General features: G+C 43.9%; 1 protein-coding gene across 1 annotated transcript in view; it reads left to right on the forward strand.

Moving 5' to 3' along the window:
- Positions 1–14,487, forward strand: part of Ankh (ANKH inorganic pyrophosphate transport regulator) — a 136,634-nt gene extending 122,147 nt beyond the window's left edge. Inside the window, exons 9-12 of the mRNA XM_027950369.2 lie at positions 7,574–7,703; positions 10,469–10,592; positions 11,206–11,305; positions 12,445–14,487. Of these exons, the coding sequence (XP_027806170.1) occupies positions 7,574–7,703; positions 10,469–10,592; positions 11,206–11,305; positions 12,445–12,558 (468 nt within the window). The 3' untranslated portion in view covers positions 12,559–14,487. The remainder of the gene's footprint in view (positions 1–7,573; positions 7,704–10,468; positions 10,593–11,205; positions 11,306–12,444) is intronic.
- Positions 14,488–20,081: the final 5,594 nt, after the last annotated feature.

Below are 20,081 nucleotides of genomic sequence, written 5' to 3' on the forward strand. Positions count from 1 at the left end.
GAAAAGGGTGTGTGTGTGGTGGGGGGGGGGGACTCTTCATCTTTATCTTGCAAAACTGATGATACTCCACCTGCCCCGCCCCCCAGGCAAAATCCAAGTTGACTGTTAACAGTCAAGGAAAAGGGAAAGCTAACAGAAGCTGGCGTGTGGAACTTTCTAAATACTCTTCAGGCTGAGTAAGAATATGACAGAATCCAACATTGTGTGGGTGTACTATATGGCTTGGTGCATGGCGCCCCCTGCTGTTTATTAATTTCTTCCAACCAGTACTTTGTGCCACCTCTTAAATGCTTTTTTTTTTTTTTTTTTTTTAAACCATGAACGTGGTTTAAAGGTGATGGTTGTATCCTACTCCCTTATGGAAGTATTAAATGTAGATGGGTAATAATTATAATTATCACAAGCCAGAAGCAGAATTCTGAATCACAAATACTTTTTCATATGCTTTTCCAAGCTTCCTAACATAGAAAACATATCTTCTACCTTATTGGATTCTCCCAGTAATATATTAGTTTACTGCACTTTACTTGTTCTGCTAAAATTCTGCCTGCCTAAGCTTATCTAATAAGTCCTACAGATAGTGAATCAGTGTGCCACCTTCTGAAGCTTCCCTTCCCTTTGAATCGGGACTTCTCATATCCCTGCCAAAGCACATATGATGATCTGCTTGATCCTAAAGACATCTGCAGGGGTCTATTTTAGTTAAAACTTTTTTCTGCTAAAATATATACATGGTTAACAAGTATATATGTGTATGCACACACGTGTACACCCTTGTACAAATAATGGGGAAGTACGAAGAGGAAAATGAAGTCATTGCTATTCTCACCACCTACATATGACTCCACTGTCAACATTTAATTGCAATCCAAGTAAACCTTTTACAGTAATAATGGTGGACATTGAGGGATTGTGCACAGTGTGCCTGCTCCAGGAGGAACGCCATGTGCTGTGTGCATGGCAAGACTTTTCTTGATGAAGGAAGGAGGACATTGGTTTACTTCATGGAGTCAAGAAAGAAAGTCCAAACAGTTGGCAGCCCTGTGAGGAGGCACGATTTCAGAGGTAAGGGCACTGAGGCTCAGAATGCTGAGGAACTCCGGGAGGCGAACTGCAGAGGAGCCCAGGGTCGTAACTGAACCTAGCAATCAGACTGCAGAGCCAGGATCAGCAGCACCTCCTCATGCCCTGTCTTGTGGAGGGTTAACCACCAGCTTGCCCAGTGGAGATTTAAACCTGATTAAACGTCTATTGAACCTTCCTAAGTTAAGGCTCCAAATAAAAATGATGTCCAGGACCAACTATTTTAATTCAAAACAGCTGCACATGGTTTACTTTTTCTCACTGCAGAGGATAAGAATCTCATTTACTCCTAAGTCCTGATTATTCAGGGCAATGGGGAAAGCCTGGTGAGTTCCTTAAAAGTATGGACATCAGCCTTTGGAAATCAAGTCAAAACCAGAGCACCAGCTGCATTTCCAGCAGAATGGAGTGCCCTGAGGATGTGGAGCAAGGGGCTGCCCGCTGTGGCTGGGTTCTATGTTCTCTGGGTTCAAATGCTGATAAAGACAACCAGCTCCTCCCAGTCTCAGCCCCAGTTGCTCTCAACATAAGTCAAGTTCATCTTGACCTTGATCATCTGACCCAGGCTTCTGCACTATTGAGTTACTTTTTTCTTCTCTTTGCCTCTGTGCTCTTTGGAAGGAGGGTGAAAAAGAGTGCCCCAGCCACCTCACAAAGGAATATCTAATGGATTATTTAGAATTCTTTGGAGATTTGTCCCATCTCCCCCATCTATATATGGCAACACGGACTCGTAGATATTTATTGTATTCTTTGGGTTATAATTTAGTACTATGTTATTTATTTTGTTGCTCAAATTGTTCCCGCTTTGGCAGTTTGGAACTCCTTTTGGCTGGCTCCTTTGTCCCCTTGATGTGTCCCATTTGTCTTTTGAGCACTTTCTTGCTTCGTGGCACTATAGACACTCAGCTGATTCTCTTGCACATTCCCGGCCTGAGTCCTAGAATAAGTCATTTCTCCAAGGAGTTTGGTTTCCTTTGATTGGAAAATAAATAGAAAAACCAAGACCTGGGCATGGTGGGTGCTGTTCTGTTCTGTAGGCTGCCTCTTTTTTTTTTTTTTAATTTTTTATTGTTGGCTGTTCAAAACATTACATAGTTCTTGATATATCATATTTCACAATTTGATTCAAGTGGGTTATGAGCTCCCATTTTTACCCCATATACAGATTGCAGAATCACATCAGTTACACATCCATTGCCTCTTAATGAGATAATATTGACAGCAGTCTCCTCAGCAGAAAACCCAGCCCTGAAGCTGCTCGGAGAAACGAACCATGTTCGTTGTCAATAGATCATTAGGTTTGTGTTCTTGTTTGGAAAAGTTGGTGTCACTGGGTTCTGCAAATATTTGAAGAACACAGCGTGTCCTGGTCAACTGGGAGGACATGTTCTGAGGCAGCTCTACGGTGGCTGAACTCAGTTAGAATGACACTTTTTCTGAAATATTTTTTGACAGGTTAACTTTTATAAAGCTACTTGTTTTCTGAAACAGACCGCTTAAATTAGGCCTGGTTTTTATGCAGGACTCAGTGTGTTGCTCAGGGAAAGCTGACCTGCAGATAGGTCAGCTTTTAGCTTTTAGCAAAAAGGAATACACACAACTGAAAAGCAGGTATGGTGTGTATTCCTTTCAGGTCATTGCAGGAAATATTCACTTGTTGAACTTGCTGGAAGGCGGGATTTTCATAGTAGAGGCATGGCAAAGGCTTCAGAGACTGCAGGGGCAGAGACAGATAGAGCTTTGATAAATGTGGCATTCCTTCCCTTTAACTTCCCTTTAACTAATGATTGTTCAAGCCCCAGACCAGACTGATGGATTTCATGTCAATGTTCCTGGAAGATCCAATCTGGGCCCTTCGTGTGTGCGTGGTTGAAAACTCTGGCATGTGACCTTGATACGAGGCTTTTTGGGTATGCCTGGCACAGGTGGATACTAGATAGGATACAGTGAGGTAGTATTCAGAGTCTCATGGTGGAACTCTAGACATGGAACACTGAGTTGCCATCCCAGAAAGCTCCTATAAAGGTCCATCAACCCTTAACATTGGGGTTGTATCAAAGTGTCAGTCTGTATTCACTACCCAGGTTTGCTGACGTTGATGTAAGTGTGTCAAATGATGTGGGCATGCACACCACCATTGTGTCCTCTTATTAAACCCTCTCCTCCAGAGTAACTAAGAACATAGTAGGGACGAAGAGCATGAGAAGAAGATTAACATTAAACAGGGATGAGAGGTGGGAGGGAAAGAGGGAGAGAAGGGAAATTGCATGGAAATGGAAGGAGACCCTCAGGGTTATACAAAAGTACATACAAGAGGAAGTGAGGGGAAAGGGAAAAATAATACAAGGGGGAGAAATGAATGACAGTAGAGGGGGTAGAGAGAGAAGAGGGGAGGGGAGGGGAGGGGAGGGGGGATAGTAGAAGATAGGAAAGGCAGCAGAACACAACAGACACTAGTATGGCAATATGTAAATCAATGGATGTGTAACTGATGTGATTCTGCAATCTGTATATGGGGTAAAAATGGGAGTTCATAACCCACTTGAATCAAAGTGTGAAATATGATATATCAAGAAATTTGTAATGTTTTGAACAACCAACAATAAAAAATTTAAAAAAAAAAAAAAAACCCTCTCCTCCAAAGGATAGCTGATCACTTCCTACCTGACAGCAGAAAGCCTCCAGGTGAACATTACCCATGAGGGGAAGCCAGAGGGAGGCATTACCTGGCTTGTTTGCTACAGAAGCACGCGCACCATCCTTCTCTAACAGTTGTACCCTCCTCTCCGCTTAGTTTGTTGTAATTTAAAAGCCACTTTACAGTGATCTTGCAAAGCCCAGGGAGATTGCAACATGTGTTTGAGGCATTATCTCACATTCAGATTATCGGTGGCTACAAGATAAAGCATGCTAATGAGTCTCCTGGAAGCTTAAGTTTTGAGCAGAATATGGCCTCAGTCTGTCACTCTAACCACCAGAGGAACAGAGAAGGGCTGTCTTCATAGGTCCTAAGGCACTGATTGATTCCACGCTTGGGGACGATGCTCCTTTATCTCAATTGTTTAGCGCTTTACTGCTATGGGAAAAAAATGGGGCCTAATGTAAAGCTAGAAGTAGGGTTTGATCCTTCTGTTTTGGAGGATGGGGTATAGAGAATAAATTGTATCCCCACACCATGCTTTGGAATGTTATATGAAATAGCCCAGGCATGGCAACAATTTCATGTATATTTTTTTTTTTGTTTATACACACAATTCGGGGGGTATGCCTGGCACAGGTGGATTCTAGATAGAATACATACAACAACAAAAAATAAGGTATTTTTTAAAAAATGTTTAAACATGACATAGTGGCCATAAGTGATGTCTCATTATTTTAGGTCAGCAGCTCTGCAGTGGGAAAAGATGACAGGCCACTTGTCCAAGACTCTCAAGTAATAAAGTCCCTGAGCTGCAAAATTGCTAGATCTGAGGGAGTATTTTTCCCATCATGTCAAAATGGGGGTGATTGCTGGCAACAAGCAATAGGGTTAACGGAAGCACATCTGCCATTTTGAAAACCAGTGGCATGTACTTCCCAGATGCTGAAAATACAAACAGAAAATTCTATTGCATTTATAGTGATTCATTTATAATAGATCCTCCAAGGTATTTTTTTAAATGTTTAAACATGACATAGTAAATAGTCCCAGCCTTATTCCGTGAAATTTAATTTACCCAAAGCATAAAGGATATTATATTCTAAAATCTCAGTATTCTATTTTCATACATGACTCTGATTTACTTTATAATATATTCTGTTTTAGAGAAGAATCACTGGCATTTTAGGAAAAGAATATAAGTATTTGATGGAACTGGCATGTTTTTAACAATATCTTCCAAAATTACTACATTTTTTTAAAATTCAGGTTTTTAAAATCAGCACAAAGTTTTAAAGATTCTGCTAAGGATTGTTACCAATAGCCCTGCCCCAGCCCAACTCCTCCAGAGGCTTTTCCTTCTGGTCCTATTTCCTCTGTGACTCCTTCAAGTCTTTGGATGGATTCTGACTATGTCAACTTGGGATAAGATGGGAAATTATTTAGCTAGACCATGGCAGCTGAGTCCCGATTCCCTTCCTTTCTTAAACATCTTTAGTTTTTCCTGAACTGAACGATCATTTTTTTCTTAGTTCTTCATGTACTTAACATTAAGTATATTATTCCATTTTCCTTGTTTGGGTAAATCCACTGTCACATAGAGAGACACATTAGACTTCCTATATGCCTCACCCTCTGAGTGTGTCTCTGAGCCTTGCTTCTGGCTCCTGTGTAGACCCACTGACTTGCACACCTGTCGCAGACTTCCTGGGATTACCCCTCACCTCCATCCCAGAGATTCCTCTTGCTTTTTTTCTTGTAATTGAGCCTGGGTTTCTTCCTTTTCTTCCCCTGTGACTCCCCTACTTGGCAGAGCATACTTCCAGTAGCAACTTCCTCTTTTTCCTTTATTTCCTTTTTTGGGGGGTGGGGGGAAGGGGTACTAGGGATTGAACCCAAGGGCACTTTACCACTGAGCCACATCCCTAGTCATTTTTATTCTTGATACAGGGTTTCATTTTTAGAGGGTCTCACTAAAATTAATTTATTTTTATGTGGTGCTGAGAATCAAACTCAGTGCTTCACACACGCTAGGCGAGCCCTCTACCACTGAGCCACAACTCCAGCCCCTTGAGGTCTTGATTAGTGAAAATATCCTACTTTTAAATAGCTTTCATCTGGGGCTGTAGCCTAGTGGTGGTGTGCTTGCTGAAGACCCTGGGTTCACTCCCCAGCACGGTGGAGGGGGGGGGATCCTCGATTGAATCTTGATTTAGAGTTCTAAAAAATCATTTTCCCTCCAAATTTTTGCTCTGTGTCTTCTTGTTTTCCATGCTGTTCAGAAACCTAAAGGTGGAAGCTCTGTGAATCTATCTTCTCTGGTTCCACCATTTTTCAATGGTGTGCCCTAATGGGTCTTCCATCTTCTGCACTACCATCACACGGTGGCCCTTTCTGTCTGGAGACTCGTGTCTTTCAGCTCTGAGAGGTTCACTCTTTCCTCTTTCTGGAATTCCTGGAATATTGGACCTTTATGTTATTGTAATCTACTCTCCTGTACTTCTCACATCTTTACCTCTAAGTGGTAAGCTTCCCTAACTTCATGTTACTGTTGGTAATGGCTCTTCATTTCTGCTTTCTTTTCTTAATCCCCGGTTCTTTTTGGTCCTTTGAGTTTAACATTTCCATTCTGTTTTTTGTTTCATGGATGCAGTTCTCCACCTTTCTGAGAATGTCAACATGGAAAGATTTTCTTTCGTCCTCTGTGTTGTTCTCTCCTTACCCTCACCCCCACCCCTACAGCCCTCTCTTTTCTTTCGTTTGTTTCGATCTCCTCGGGAGCCCTTGGTTGTCTGCTGTGTACGGGAGCATTTATAAAGCTCTAAGAAGCTGTGGATGCTGTGTGAGATTTATCACCCACATGGGTCTCTCACTGATGGCTGGTCCAGTGGGGCTACTTTTTTGGAGCCTTGAATTTCCAGGACCTTTAGGTCTTCCTTCTTGGTCTAATTAGATTCCTTGGAAACTACTCTGGGTCTCTTGTTTGGGAAACTCAACTGGTTTCCTGTGTCCTGGGAGCCAAGTAAAAGAAGGCAAGGATATTTAACATGTCCCCTTTCCCTTAGTCCCTGTTCTGCCTTCGATCATGCCGGGAAACCTTGTGTTTTATCTTATCCAGCAATAAATCTCCTGTGTCCTGCCGAGTTTGGGAGGCACAGTCACCAGCCGTGCAAGGGGAACTGTGCCTGAATTGCTTACCACTAGATTTTCATGGGCCAGCGCCTTTACCTCTACTTCCTCATCTGTGGGGAGGGGAAGTAGAGAGAGAACTCTGCCTTTCCCCATCAGCTTAGGATTCCATTCTCTTGAACCTGTTTAAATCTGTTTTCCACTTGCCCATCTTCTTTCCAAAATTCCAGATTTTTGGCTATTGCCTCTTCCCTTACTCTCTCAACTAGACATTTTAAAGTTTATAGACAGATAGTTGTTTTAAATATTAGCATTTCCTTTATTATTATGTGTGCTCATTCAGCATGGTTCTATCCATGTCCAAATGCTTTCAGGTGACTTTCCCCTATTTTGTTAAGGCTATAAAAATCAGTGGACATGCCCACCCAGAACTGAGCTGTGCCCTGGCTAAGCCTCCACAAGAGCACACTGGTCTTCACTGGTGGTTAGTGGATGCGCCACATCCACATCTGTTCCACCGCAGGGTCCCTTTGGGGAAGCAGGGAGATGAGCACCTCCTCTGGCAGGGAGCAAGGCCGGGCCATGCCTGTTGTGGTGGCCACCTGATGGGGCAGTTCCACCGTCTTCCAGACCTCCTCAGGGATCAGGGCACACCAGATTCTGTTATTTCACCCAAAAATGCCTTTCCTCATAACCCTGCTCAACATTATTTCCCCTCAGCTCTGTTTTGTGATGTTCTGGACTCCCAATGTCTCCGAGAAAATTTTGATAGACATCATAGGCGTGGACTTTGCCTTCGCAGAACTCTGCGTCGTTCCTCTGCGCATCTTCTCCTTCTTCCCAGTGCCAGGTAAGGAACAGAGAATGAAAGAGCATTCCCATGGGCCCTCACGCCCAGTGAGATCTTTCTTTGGAAATGTAAAATTTCACAGTGGATTAAAAAGATGCAAAGATATTAGCCAGGAGGTAGAGAGTTCAAGAAATGAATCCAATAGGCATAATATATTTTTTTAAGTTGCAAAGAAAATAAGAAAGCAGACCAAAAAGGGTAGCATGTGGAATTTTGGGCCAACAAGAGAACTGCCATCTGTTTTGATTGTGGTGGTGGTTACTTATGTTAATTCATGAATTACAACTCTTAGAATTTTACATACATACACACACACACACACAAATACCAATTTCACAGTATGATAACTTAAAAAGTAAAAAAATTGGGGGGTTGGGGGACACCAGGGATTGAACTCAGGGACACTTGACCACTGAGCCACATCCCCAGCCCTATTTTGTATTTAACTTAGAGACAGGGTCTCACTGAGTTGCCTGGCACCTCACTTTTGCTGAGGCTGGCTTGAACTCGTGATCCTCCTGCCTCAGTTTCCCAAGCCACTGGGATTAAAGGTATGCACCACCATGCCTGAGTAAAAAGTAAAAAAATTTTAAACAGGAAAATAGAGTGAGATTACTGCTAAAATTTGGAGCTATACAAATAAAGATAAGTATTCTTAGAGAATAGATTCCAGGGGCAAGTTGAGGCCAGATTGCATATGGTCAGGACATGCCCATAGTGAAAACCTAGCCAGTTTGAAAATGACCAAGTTGATTTAGTAACATTAGGTATATTATACAAAATGAGGTTGTTCTACATAAAATGAGAATAATAGATTATGGAATGGTTGGTTAGTATGTGACCATTGCTATGACAAATGTACAGCACATATATAACTATATTCTAATTTCTATCTGAGTGCTTGCATATCTATATTGTATTTCTAGAAGTAATTTACCCAGTCAGTAACTGGTTGCATGTGGGAAGCAGGACAAGTCATATATAGGAGGAAGATCTCCTACTGTTTCCTTTCGTACCTTTTAAATCCTGTAGTACGTGTATATTAGTCAAAACTAAATTTCCAGGGCTGGAGGTGTAGCTCAGTGGTAGAGTATGTGCTTAGCATGAACAAGATCTTGGTTTCATTCCCAGAAATAAAAATAAAAGAAAAATTAACTACCAAAAAAATTCCACCTAAATGAGGAAACCCAGATTCTACAAGGCTATGTTAAACTAAGATCTGAGCTATGGAGTTAGTCCAGAACATCTACCAGTCTTTTGTGGTTCCCAAGTTAGGCAACAGGTAGCTCCCACTCTTAGGTGCCAAGTCTTCTCAGAGGTCAAGCCTTGTGTCACTTTTAGGGTTGTGGCTGGAATGAAGGAAATGACACAGACCACCACAGTGGGATGGTGTCTGGTCTTTGTTGGGTCGACACTGGCTAAGTCAAGTTTGGAAGGTGATGTCACTCGGGGGAGGCTGCACTTGAAGTTCATTGCCCACACTTGTGACCTGAGGAGGGGCCAAGGAGTCTGGAAGCTCCAGCTGGGTGTGCGAGTCACCTTTAATCTCTTCTTGACTCCACTTCCTTTCTGTCAGAAGACCTTCCAGATAGCTGTCAGGCCCCATCTCTGCTCGTGACAATCTTGGGTTTGCACCACCAGATTAGCCTCTGACCCTTACCCTCTCCCTTGGCCAAATTTAAGTGGGTCTGTGCCTGGAAAAGGAAATGAGCCTCATTGATATAACACTTCCACCACTTGGGAAGGCAGGACACAGTATGAGACCAAGACAACAGCAGGGACAGGGGTGTAGCTCAGTGGTAGAGGGCTTGCCTAGCCCTGGGTTCAATCCCCCACTCCTTGAGGGCTTGGTGGGAGAAGGGTTGGGGGACGGTGCAGCAGGCTCTGCTTTCCAGACAGACCAATCCTGGAAGCTAGTGTTACACAGCAGCAAGCACGTCCTCCTCCAAGAGCCTTTGCTGGAGCTGCCTGCCTGGGGCTGAGGGTCCCCTCCCTTCCAGGCCCTGGTCCTACACTCCCTCGAGCCCCTTCCAGTTCCAGATAGAATCTGGACATTCAGGGCAGTTCTCCCTGGCAAGGGGAAGCGTCTGTGCCCAACATAGCAATGCCGTTCAGTCATTCATTTGCTGGCCTCCTGCACCCTCCTCCACACTCAGGCTGGCAGCCCTGCCTCCTGCAATCTGGGTGGGGAGAGAGGTGCAGGGAATTTGTGCATAGTCATTGTGAAATAGCAACAGATGGAACTTGTGGCTGCACCATGATGGGGAGGAGACAGGGCAATGCCCACGGTTGGAGTGGACAGGGCTGGCTCTGGGGACATAATGGCAAGTGGGAGCAACAACAGTTCCCCACTCTCTCATCCCCTCACCTCTCTGGTGATGGGAGACAGCTCTGGGGCCAACCAGAGCTCACCCAGCATAAAAGTTGCTTTTTGTGGGGGAGGGTGGTTGCCTTCTAGAAGTGGATGGTCAGGACTAGGGTAGGGCTGGGAGGACTGTATCACAGGTAGTGCACAGGTGTAGCCTCTCTAGGCTACACCTTTCCTGGATGATTACTGTGGAGCAAGGGACCCGCCTACATCCAGCCACCTGAGGTGGGAAGCCTGGGTGGGAACAGGGACTGAGCCCAGCCTGACTCAGAAACAGCAGGAAGGCCAGGCCACAGCAGCAAGGCCGGAGTCCCAGGCAGTCTCTGGGACAGAGGTGACGAGAGAGAAGCAGGGCTGATGGAAGACACAGCTGACAAACCCTTTGCTCTCTCCACAGTCACTGTGAGGGCCCATCTCACAGGGTGGCTGATGACACTGAAGAAAACCTTTGTCCTGGCGCCTAGCTCCGTGCTGCGGATCATCGTCCTCATCACCAGCCTCGTGGTCCTGCCCTACTTAGGGTATGGTATTAGGGAATTTGCTGTCAAGGCCTTCTGCTGCTTAAGTACTCTGTCCAGAGCCGTATGCTCTGGACTTTCAGGTGAACCCCCTGAGCATATTGGAGCCAGACCTTTAGCAGGGAGTTCTGCCTGCCTGGCAGCAGGTGGAGGCTCTTGAGATCCGTGCCAGCTGCAGGATCACAAATGAGAGACTTGGGCGGGGCTGCAGAGCTGAGCCGAGGCTGGGAGGATCCTGACCTGTTGGTCCCCAAAGGAAGACAGCTCAGCCCTGGGGTTCTAGGTCCCTCCTCCCAGCATGGGTGATTGTTAGGGGTGACCCTTTCTGAACCCAGTTAATCAAGAGTGAGGTTCTTGGGGCTGGGACTGTAACTCAGTGGTAGAGTGCTTGTCTAACACGTGTGAGGCACTGGGCTCAATCCTCAGCACCACATAAAAATAATAAAGGTATTGTGTCCACAAAAAAATATTTAAAAAAGGAATGTGTTTCACTTGCCCCTCTCTACTCTACACCTTTCCTGGGTTTCAGTAACATCAGTTGGGTTTTGGCATAAACTCTGTGTTGTGGCTCAATTTGGCTTTAACAGACAAACTACCTTTGTGTTCTCATCTCCAGGGTACATGGAGCTACCCTGGGTGTGGGCTCCCTCCTAGCAGGGTTCGTGGGAGAATCCACCATGGTCGCCATTGCAGCGTGCTACGTCTATCGGAAACAGGTGAGAGACACTGGCTCCAGAACTGCAAAGCCCCCTCCCAGGTGTTCTGGGTCTGTGCCACACATGTGCAGGGACAGTGATGATAGGCACTTTAGCTTTATCCTGACCTTCCAGGATCTGTACCCTCACAGCCAGTGTCACGTCACCTTGGTCAGCTTTTAGTAACGGCAGGGAAGCCTCTCTTCAAAAGGCAGTCATACTTCTCAGGATGGATGTATACAGTCCTATATCCTGCTGTTAACCTCTGGAGACCAACAAATTGTAGAAACCAAATAACAGTTTTGACCTTAAAAAATCCTAAAAAGGTGACTCTGGGCTGGGGATATAGCTCAGTTGGAAGCATGCTTGCCTCCCATGCACAAGGCCCTGGGTTCAATCCCCAGCACCACACACATACACACACACACACACACACACACAAAAAGTGACTCTTCTTGCAACCTGATTCCTCCCCTAAGTCATTGTAAGCCCAGACTGGATCACTAAGGTGTGGCTAATTTAGAAAATGTGGGGTGATTAGGCCACTCTCCCTCTCTTGCATCCACAGAGCCTTTCCCCTCTTCAGTCCTCCTCCAGAAAGCCTTTCCTGACTGTGCTAGACCTCACCCCACCCCACCTCCGCACTCTCCCACACAGTGTCACAAGTTCTACCTGCTGGCACACAGCTGGTCTACCTTGCAGGCAGGGTCACCACGCCCTGTGGGGGGTATTTCTTTTCTGTCTCAGGTAATAAGCAAGACTCAGAGCTATCCCAGAGAGGACCAAGTGATGACAGAACAGGGAAAAGTGTTCTAGAACATGAGATTCAAAGCTCCAGGCTTTAGGGAGGAGGTTAATAGTTTGCACATGGCCATGAGGGTAGTGGGGAGCAATGGTGACATAACCGCAAAGAACAGCCTCCACTCCAAAGGGCTGCATGGAGGTGAGAAATGATCCCTCTAAGTGCCTAGCACAGTGACAGGCACACTGCAGGTGAGAGGAGTGTGCTGAACAAGATGCAGCCTGATGAGCTCACCTCCCAACCACAGGCGAGACCCAAGTCTGCAGCGAGCAGTCCTGGCACCCTCTCTCCCTGCTCATGGTTCTATTGCTGGATGCCCTGTCCACAGCCCCACACTAACGAGTCTTCTTTGGTTTAGAAAAAGAAGATGGAGAACGAGTCAGCCACTGAGGGGGAAGACTCTGCCATGACTGACATGCCTCCAACAGAGGAGGTGACGGACATCGTAGAAATGAGAGAGGAGAACGACTAAGGCACAGGACACCACGGGCACTGCAGGGACAGTTGGGATGGCACTTCAGCATCATCTCTTTCCTCTCCCATGTGTTTTTTTTGTTTTTTGTTTTGTTTTTGGTTGTTTTTGGTAATGAAAGAGGCCTTGATTTAAAGGTTTCATGTCAATTCTCTAGCATACTGGGTATGCTCACACTCATGTGGGGACCTAAAGAAAGGTCTTTCCTTCCGCTTTGTAAACAGACAAAACCATTGACTTTGTGCCCCTGCTTCATGAAAACCCAAAAGACATAGCTGCCTCGTAGTCAAAAGTCTCTACTCCTCCCTCGGACAATCTTTACTTTGAACCAAAGGACTGCGGCTGTGCCATCGCCTCTCGGGCCACCACTGCCCAGCTGGCCACAGACTCTTTCCTGTCCCATTTTGTCTCTCTTAAGAATCAACAGGTTAAAGTTTGGCCTCCTTTGACTTGCTTCCCAGTAACATGGCTGTACACAGAGATGTCACCTGGTGGCCAGTTTCTTCTCCCTTCCACCATGGAGTCATGAACTGCCTACCAAACATATGCAGAAGGTGAGCGACAAGCTGCAGCCCAGAGTCGCCATGCACACTGAGGAACAGATTTGTGACCACACTGGGCCGATGTATGGAAATATTCTGTAGAAATGTTTGCAATGCCATCAGAGTAGCAAATTGACGTGGTCAATGGCATCTCACTTTTCATTTTCCTAGATCAGAGCGAGCTGTCATACCCCACCGTGTGTACACACGAGCCACCTTTTCACAGCTGACACAAAAGCGCATCTCCCAGCATCAGCATCCCTCCGCATGACTTTCCCTGAGGCTTTTCACCCCTTTCCTGAAGATGGCACTAGAGCGAGTTAAATGGAGCCTTCTCACTTTCCATTTAGTTTTTACAATGAACTGAAGCTTTAAGTCATAATCTAGCATTCTAATGCCAGGTTGCTGTCTCATAACTTTTAAAGTAGGTTTATTACCTGGTTCTGCCGTTCCTAGTCATGACTCTGCGGTACAGGTAATTCCAAGTGTACTACGGTACTTCCCTCTCACATACACCATAAAGCAAGACATTTTATAAACAATTATCAAAGTCACTATGTGATATTCCCTGAAATAATGCATTGGAAATCCATTTAGTGCAGTATATTTTTCTAAGTTTTGGAGAGCGGGTTTTTTCCTTTAAAAAAATTATGGACACAGTTCTCTAAATTCTTGTTTTAGTCAAAATAACTAGACTGAAAGAACCTAAACAAAATATTTTAAAGATATAAATATATGCTGTATATGTTATGTAATTTATTTTAGGCTATAATACATTTCCTATTTTCGCATTTTCAATAAAATGTCTCTAATACGATGCAGTGATTGCGTGTTCCACATACCTGCAGTTGAATGGTATTGTATCACTGACCATTGTATCTTATTTGCAGCAGTTTTACAAAAACCCTTGTTTGCATATGAATGTAAGGGTCCGTAAATGACCAGAGAACTATTCTGGGTCATGGGTAACCCAGGAATAAATTGTTGTGTGGACAACAATGGGAATGCGAGTGTGAGCTGGAAGGGCAAAAGAGGCAAAGGAGAAGGCGGTCCTGTTGTGTTTATTGTTTTCAGTGCTGTGTACCCATACTGTTCCTCAGAGAAAAAAGGCTGTAAGGGCATAAAGGTGGCTGTGAACCTCATAGGGCTGCATTCCCGCTTTGGGGCACCTGGTGCCCCTCAGATGTGCCCCGCACAGGGACAAGTCCTTACACGCTTCCTCAGAGCGGCTTTTCCTCCATTTATATGTATGAGTGCTGAACATTCAGATGTGTAGCTGCTTTGGGGGTGGTTTCAGGGGCAGATCTGAAAAGATGAAAAAAAAAATCTAATTGTATTGGCTTTTTAAAAGTACATGACTAGAAAATTAAACAGCAGTATTTTTTAACATGTGTGACTATTTCATGCTTCTGGGGTTACAAAGCAAAATGAAAAAGCAAATCCTTTCTCATCCAGGGGAAATCAGCTAGCACAACTCATTATTGTGCAATTAGGACATGCAATTTTAACTCCAGAGATACCTTTAGTGATAAAGATTAATGGGCCATCATGTTACTTTGGAGTTCCCAAGAATCTGAGAAGCAGCGCAGTCCCCTACCACAGCTCAGGAGCTGGGATTCTGTAATGCTTCTTCATACATTTTCTTTACCTTGGCTGCTGCGACATGGCCAAAGAAGCATCTGAACTCTGAAGGCAGAACCCTGAGCTGGCATGTTCTCCCGTTTGCACCAAGAATTTCATCATCCAGATAAGGAAAGGGGAGAGGGGACGCTTCTCCCCACTCCACAGTCACAAGAGGCAACCCTTCAAGGCTGTTAACCCAAGCAATGTTCCAACATGTTAATTTTTGCACAGATCACTCAGCTGACAGATTCAGAAGAGTGCTGCCCCTGTGAGAGTCACATGTCAAGGACTGTGGAAGGACCAATCTCAAAACTACAAGGGCACAAAGCAGATTTTCATCTAAATGCTGAGAAATAAGTTTGGGCCACTCAGAGCATAGCCTTAGGTAAGGATTTCCTGAACACACTGCATCTGTAAGACTTCAGAGAACTGAGTAAACAGAACTAGATGAGGCTGCTCCAAGAAAGTCATGAAAAGATTGGACTTGCTGGCCACAGGCTCAGGGAGCACTGAGATTTGCACATTGGCAGAAAACCCTCATCCATTGAGGAGTCTTCTTTGACACTCAAGGCCACTCGTTTATATTGCTGAGTAAAAGTCGGTCACCCTACTTGCTTCCTGCATTGGGCCTGTTTTGTGCCAAAGTTACTCCTCTGGTTTTGATTTGGGTTTTCAGCATTAGCAGGTAGTTTTGCTCAGAAATGAGACACTTCCTATAAGAAAAGACCCATCAGATGAGGCTCAGTGAAATCTGGATGCAGCAGTTGCAGCACTTCCTTCTTCAAACAACCTTGGAGGTGCAGGGGACCAGACGCCCAGGAGGAAAGGCATCTGGGGCTCACTAGGGAGTGATGAAGCTGGGGTAGGTCTTCAGACTCCAGGGGTAGCTTCACTTGCAGCCCTTTCTGGATCTGGCAGGATTGGAACAGTTGTGACATCCCAATGATGGGAAAAGTTATTCAATTTATCTTTAGAGGAGGAAGTGAGAAGAGTCAGCTGCTCCCACCCTGCTAATTATTCCGCTTGGGGATCTCTTCTTCTGAAGGGGTGGGGCATGGGAAGAACTTTTTTGTAATACTCCTTTCTAAAACTTTGTCAATGGCCCTTGACTCAATTCCCGCTCCCCCACTCAAACTAAAGTGGAGAATGACAATATGTGTTGCAAAGTAGAAAGTATATTGTTGCAATTCAGTTGTTCCCTTAAGACATGCATGTCTCAAGGGGGATGTCAATGCCCTGGGACTAATCCCCAACATGGCAAAAATAAATAAATAAATAGAAATCTAATTCAGTAAATCTGAATATACCAGCACCCAGAAAGAATATCATGTGCTGGTCTGTACCAACCAGCCATGGTTTCTGGCCCCTGGTTCTGCAGGTGAGCTACTCGCTAAACTTAGCATGAAGTCCTCATCCATCAAACGGGTACACAGTCCAGAAAAAAGGGGTCTCTTACATTCTAAGTTCTGGCCCACACCTTTCTTTGTAACTAAAGGTGCACTGCAGTGCACTACAGTTGCACTGTAGGAAAGCCGTGGGGGCCTCAGTGTTGATGTGCACACTGCACATTCAGCCGGCAGCTCCTGCCTACATTCTCCACACCACCACCTTCACACGGCCCCCACACTTTATAAAAAGTATTTGAACAGTAGAAAAGCAAGTTTTTGCGCAATGTGTTTGGTAAACATCCGAGATACTCCTCTGTGTGGTTATTTTGAATCTCTATTTCTGTCATTTGAAGCAGCAAAACATCAGGTGACTCATCAGCTGATCTAACCACACATAAAACAGGATGTAGAGAAAACCTGAAGGAAAACATAAGAAAAGGCCCTGTTGCCTGCCCTTTCAGAGGCCAAACATCCAAAATTACTACACAATGTGCAGCATGAGAGAAACTACATTGTGCAATCAAAATAACCCAAATGTCACTCAGGAGTCAGAAAAGGTAACAAATTATATACTTTACTATCTGATTTCAAAAGGAGAAAATAATGAGATAAAGAGAACTTGCTTTAAGTTTAAACTTCGTTTTCTCTGCAAGGGAGGTTAAGGTCTGTGATCTATCTGTTGTAACTTTCTGCTAGGAAGAATGCCTACATCAAAAGAAAAAAATTATCTTCATAAGGTTCAAGTGGTTTCAGAAAAAGTATACCTGGTACCTTCAAAAATATTTAATCTTACTGATAATTTTTTTCTCTGCCTCCTTTGCAATCAATGAGGGTCTCAAAGACTTCATATATGCATACAAGTACTTTCGTAGGTGGCTGTGGGCTATACACAAGGTCAGCAAGTGTTTTTTATATGGTATCCTTTTTAAGTTAAGCTATGTAATTTCAAGTGCAGTTTACTAACTAAGACTTGTTACCAGCTTCTATAATATAGACATTTAAACAAAAGCATACAAAAACTAGGAATCCTTTCTCTTCAGAAATATGAGGTTTCTATAGTTAAAGAAAGGCAAAGATGAGAGCAGACCAGCTAAAAATGGTTGGACCATTAACTGTATAACTTCATGAAAATTCCGTGATATGGAGACTGGTCATAAAGACAGATGTTCCCAACTATGAGCCCTGGGCATGGTGGCTTTGGGGTTGGGTAGATTCCAGTTCCCTGAAGTTGAGGCCATAAACTGCAAGGCCCTACAGATTCAAAGAACCAGTTCTCAAAGTTCAAGTTCATACCATCCTCATCTCACAAAGCAGATACAAAGCAGACATCATCACCAATCACCCAGCACTCTACAGCATTGGCCGCATCCCACAAAGCAGGCCCATTACCCCAGGGTTGCTATATCCTCAAGGCTTTTGGTAGCAAATACTTGTTTCTTGGATTCAATGATATATTTTGTCTTGATAGGGTAAATCTCTAAGGCTGGTATGACCAAAGAGCCAAATAGCTTCACAAAACTGGACAGAGTCAAACTCAAGATTCTGTCCAGTACCAAAAAGCCCATGTTCATACACTACAGGAGAGCTTCCAAGCTGGAGGCCTCAGGACCACAGCATGGCCTTCCACAGCACTTGCACCTCTCAGCCTTACTGGCCCATCCATCCATCCAAGGAGAGGCTTGAGCCACTACTATAAGGCCTCTTCCTGGTCTAACATCCTACATGTGATTTTGTTTCAGAACTCCATATGAGATCCAATAAGGAAAAAAGAAATTACCTCAGTCTTCATTTCAGATCTGAACATTAGCAGCAATCTATATTTTTCTTTTTCCTTTTAACAAAATTAAGTCCACAGGGAGTCATTCTTTTACCTAAGGTGGCTGTCAGCCATATCAAAACTATGGGTTTAATTTAAACTGTTGAAATCAATTGCATTAAAATTTTTGTATAGCCTTTGATTAAAACTGACTGCAGGTCAGTGTGACTATATGCTTCATTTAAACAAGCATTGTTTACATATTTAATTGGAAGTTTTTCATTGTTAAGAACATTTATATAATTTTGTTTTTCAGGTTTTTTTAATTTGTACCCATATATTTCAATTAGGTTTTATATTCTAATTTTACTTTAAATAAAGCTTATTAAACAGTTGGCAGATAATATTGAGATTGCTTTCAGTTTCTTGATTTTCTTATTCGAATCATTAGCCTGTTCACTCACGAGTTACTTAATTCCTAATCCTGACAATTTTCCTCTTTCAAATTTACATGATATTAAAATTTGACCCTTTGCTTTGGTAACTAAAACTTCTGAGCATTGAGGTAGTTCTATTACTCCCTACCTTATTAAGATATAACATATTCCTTCAGATTTTATTCTGTATTAAAATTATTTTTACTTCCCATAATTTCAGTAATACTGAAAGTACTTCTCTGAGCCCCAACTTCTCCACACTCCTCTTATAGTGGGAATCCCAAAATCAGTTGAGTGTGAGAAGAGCAGAATCTGAAACCCCCCAGCCCACATCTAAGAGGCTTGCTCCTATCAGTCTTTATTTTAAAAAGTTTGTTTGTTTTTTGGTACTGGAGATAGAATCCAGGGGCACTTTACCACTGAACTATGTCCCTAGCTCTTTTTATTTTGGGGTACAAGGCTTCACCAAGTTGCCTTGAACTTGCAATCCTCCTGTCTCAGCTTCTCAAGTCACAGGGATTATAGGCATGTGCCATTGTGCCCAGCATTATTATTTTTTTTGAAATACAATATCTTCATCTCAAAGATGTCTCTTATTTTTTTAGCCAACTCATAGTATATGAAGTGTTTTATTATAGATCTACACTCCCTAAGATTAAAAGCATCCCACTGACTTGTTCAAGATTGAAATTTTTCTTCTTTACTCCTCTATTACATCTTACAGTTAAAATCCAAGCTCTCAGTGCTTCTCTTACACTGGCCATGCCTTTGAAGTCTTAAGGTGCCAATTTTGTGTCCACCCACAGTTATGCCTCTCTTCGTGCTCAGCAATGTCAGGGTATGTTCTTGGCTGCCTTAAAGACAGCTTGGAGCTGTACCAACCCAAACGGCACTAATTGTTCTGTGGGGAGCAGCACTACCATAAGGGGCAAGTATGTAACACCCACCCCACCCCACCCCAGACCTTCCCCTGTCGTCTCTGTCTAGATGAGTCATAAGTATCACCTCCTGCACAACCCATGCCCACCAGCAGAGTTCCACCAATGCCATAGCCATAACTATCTCCTTGTTGCTCTCCCCTGCAGCGCTTCCTGAGTACCCTGTGTGCTCCCACTGGCCTAACCGTGGAGTTTTGCTCAGACCAAGCTTTCCTTTTTGACACTATCAAAAGCAGTGCTGGGGTGGAGGGGAAATTGGTCTTCCTTTATCTTTCTGCCCACTTACCTGAACAATGCAAGCCAGTAAATGCCATGTCAACTTCACAGTTCAGCACACTGGTGTTCAAACAAAAGGAACAAAATCATGAACTATGTGTGCATCCTTGCTCTGTCCCCCTGCTTAATAGCCATGCATCAGGTAAGTGACTAGTGCCCCTGAATCAGCCTCCTACAGCTTTTATGATCTATGGGATATCAAGATTTGCAGTGTGACTGGTGACAATTCAGGAAGACAGGTGGCTCGTCTACTCCTCTTTCAAGTCACAGGAAAGCACTTCAGTCAATGAATCTGTGAATGGTTTGGTTTCCTTCAACAAAGAAAAAAAAAACTAGAACTTTCATGAAACAAAGTGTAACCTTACCTCAGGTTCAGAAACCCTTGAACCCCAAGACCAAAATAGAATAAACAGATGAAGTAACTATTTTCAAATTTACATTACGCTGTACACCTAAGACTCCTGTCAGACTTTTCACCTGTCTTATGGAGAAAGTCCTCTGGGTCTAATAGCCAAGGAGAACTGGTCATCTGTGGACAGACCTTGCAAGTTCATGGTGATAAA

The sequence above is a fragment of the Marmota flaviventris genome, chromosome 5, assembly GCF_047511675.1.
Source record: "Marmota flaviventris isolate mMarFla1 chromosome 5, mMarFla1.hap1, whole genome shotgun sequence".
Lineage (NCBI taxonomy): Eukaryota > Metazoa > Chordata > Mammalia > Rodentia > Sciuridae > Marmota > Marmota flaviventris.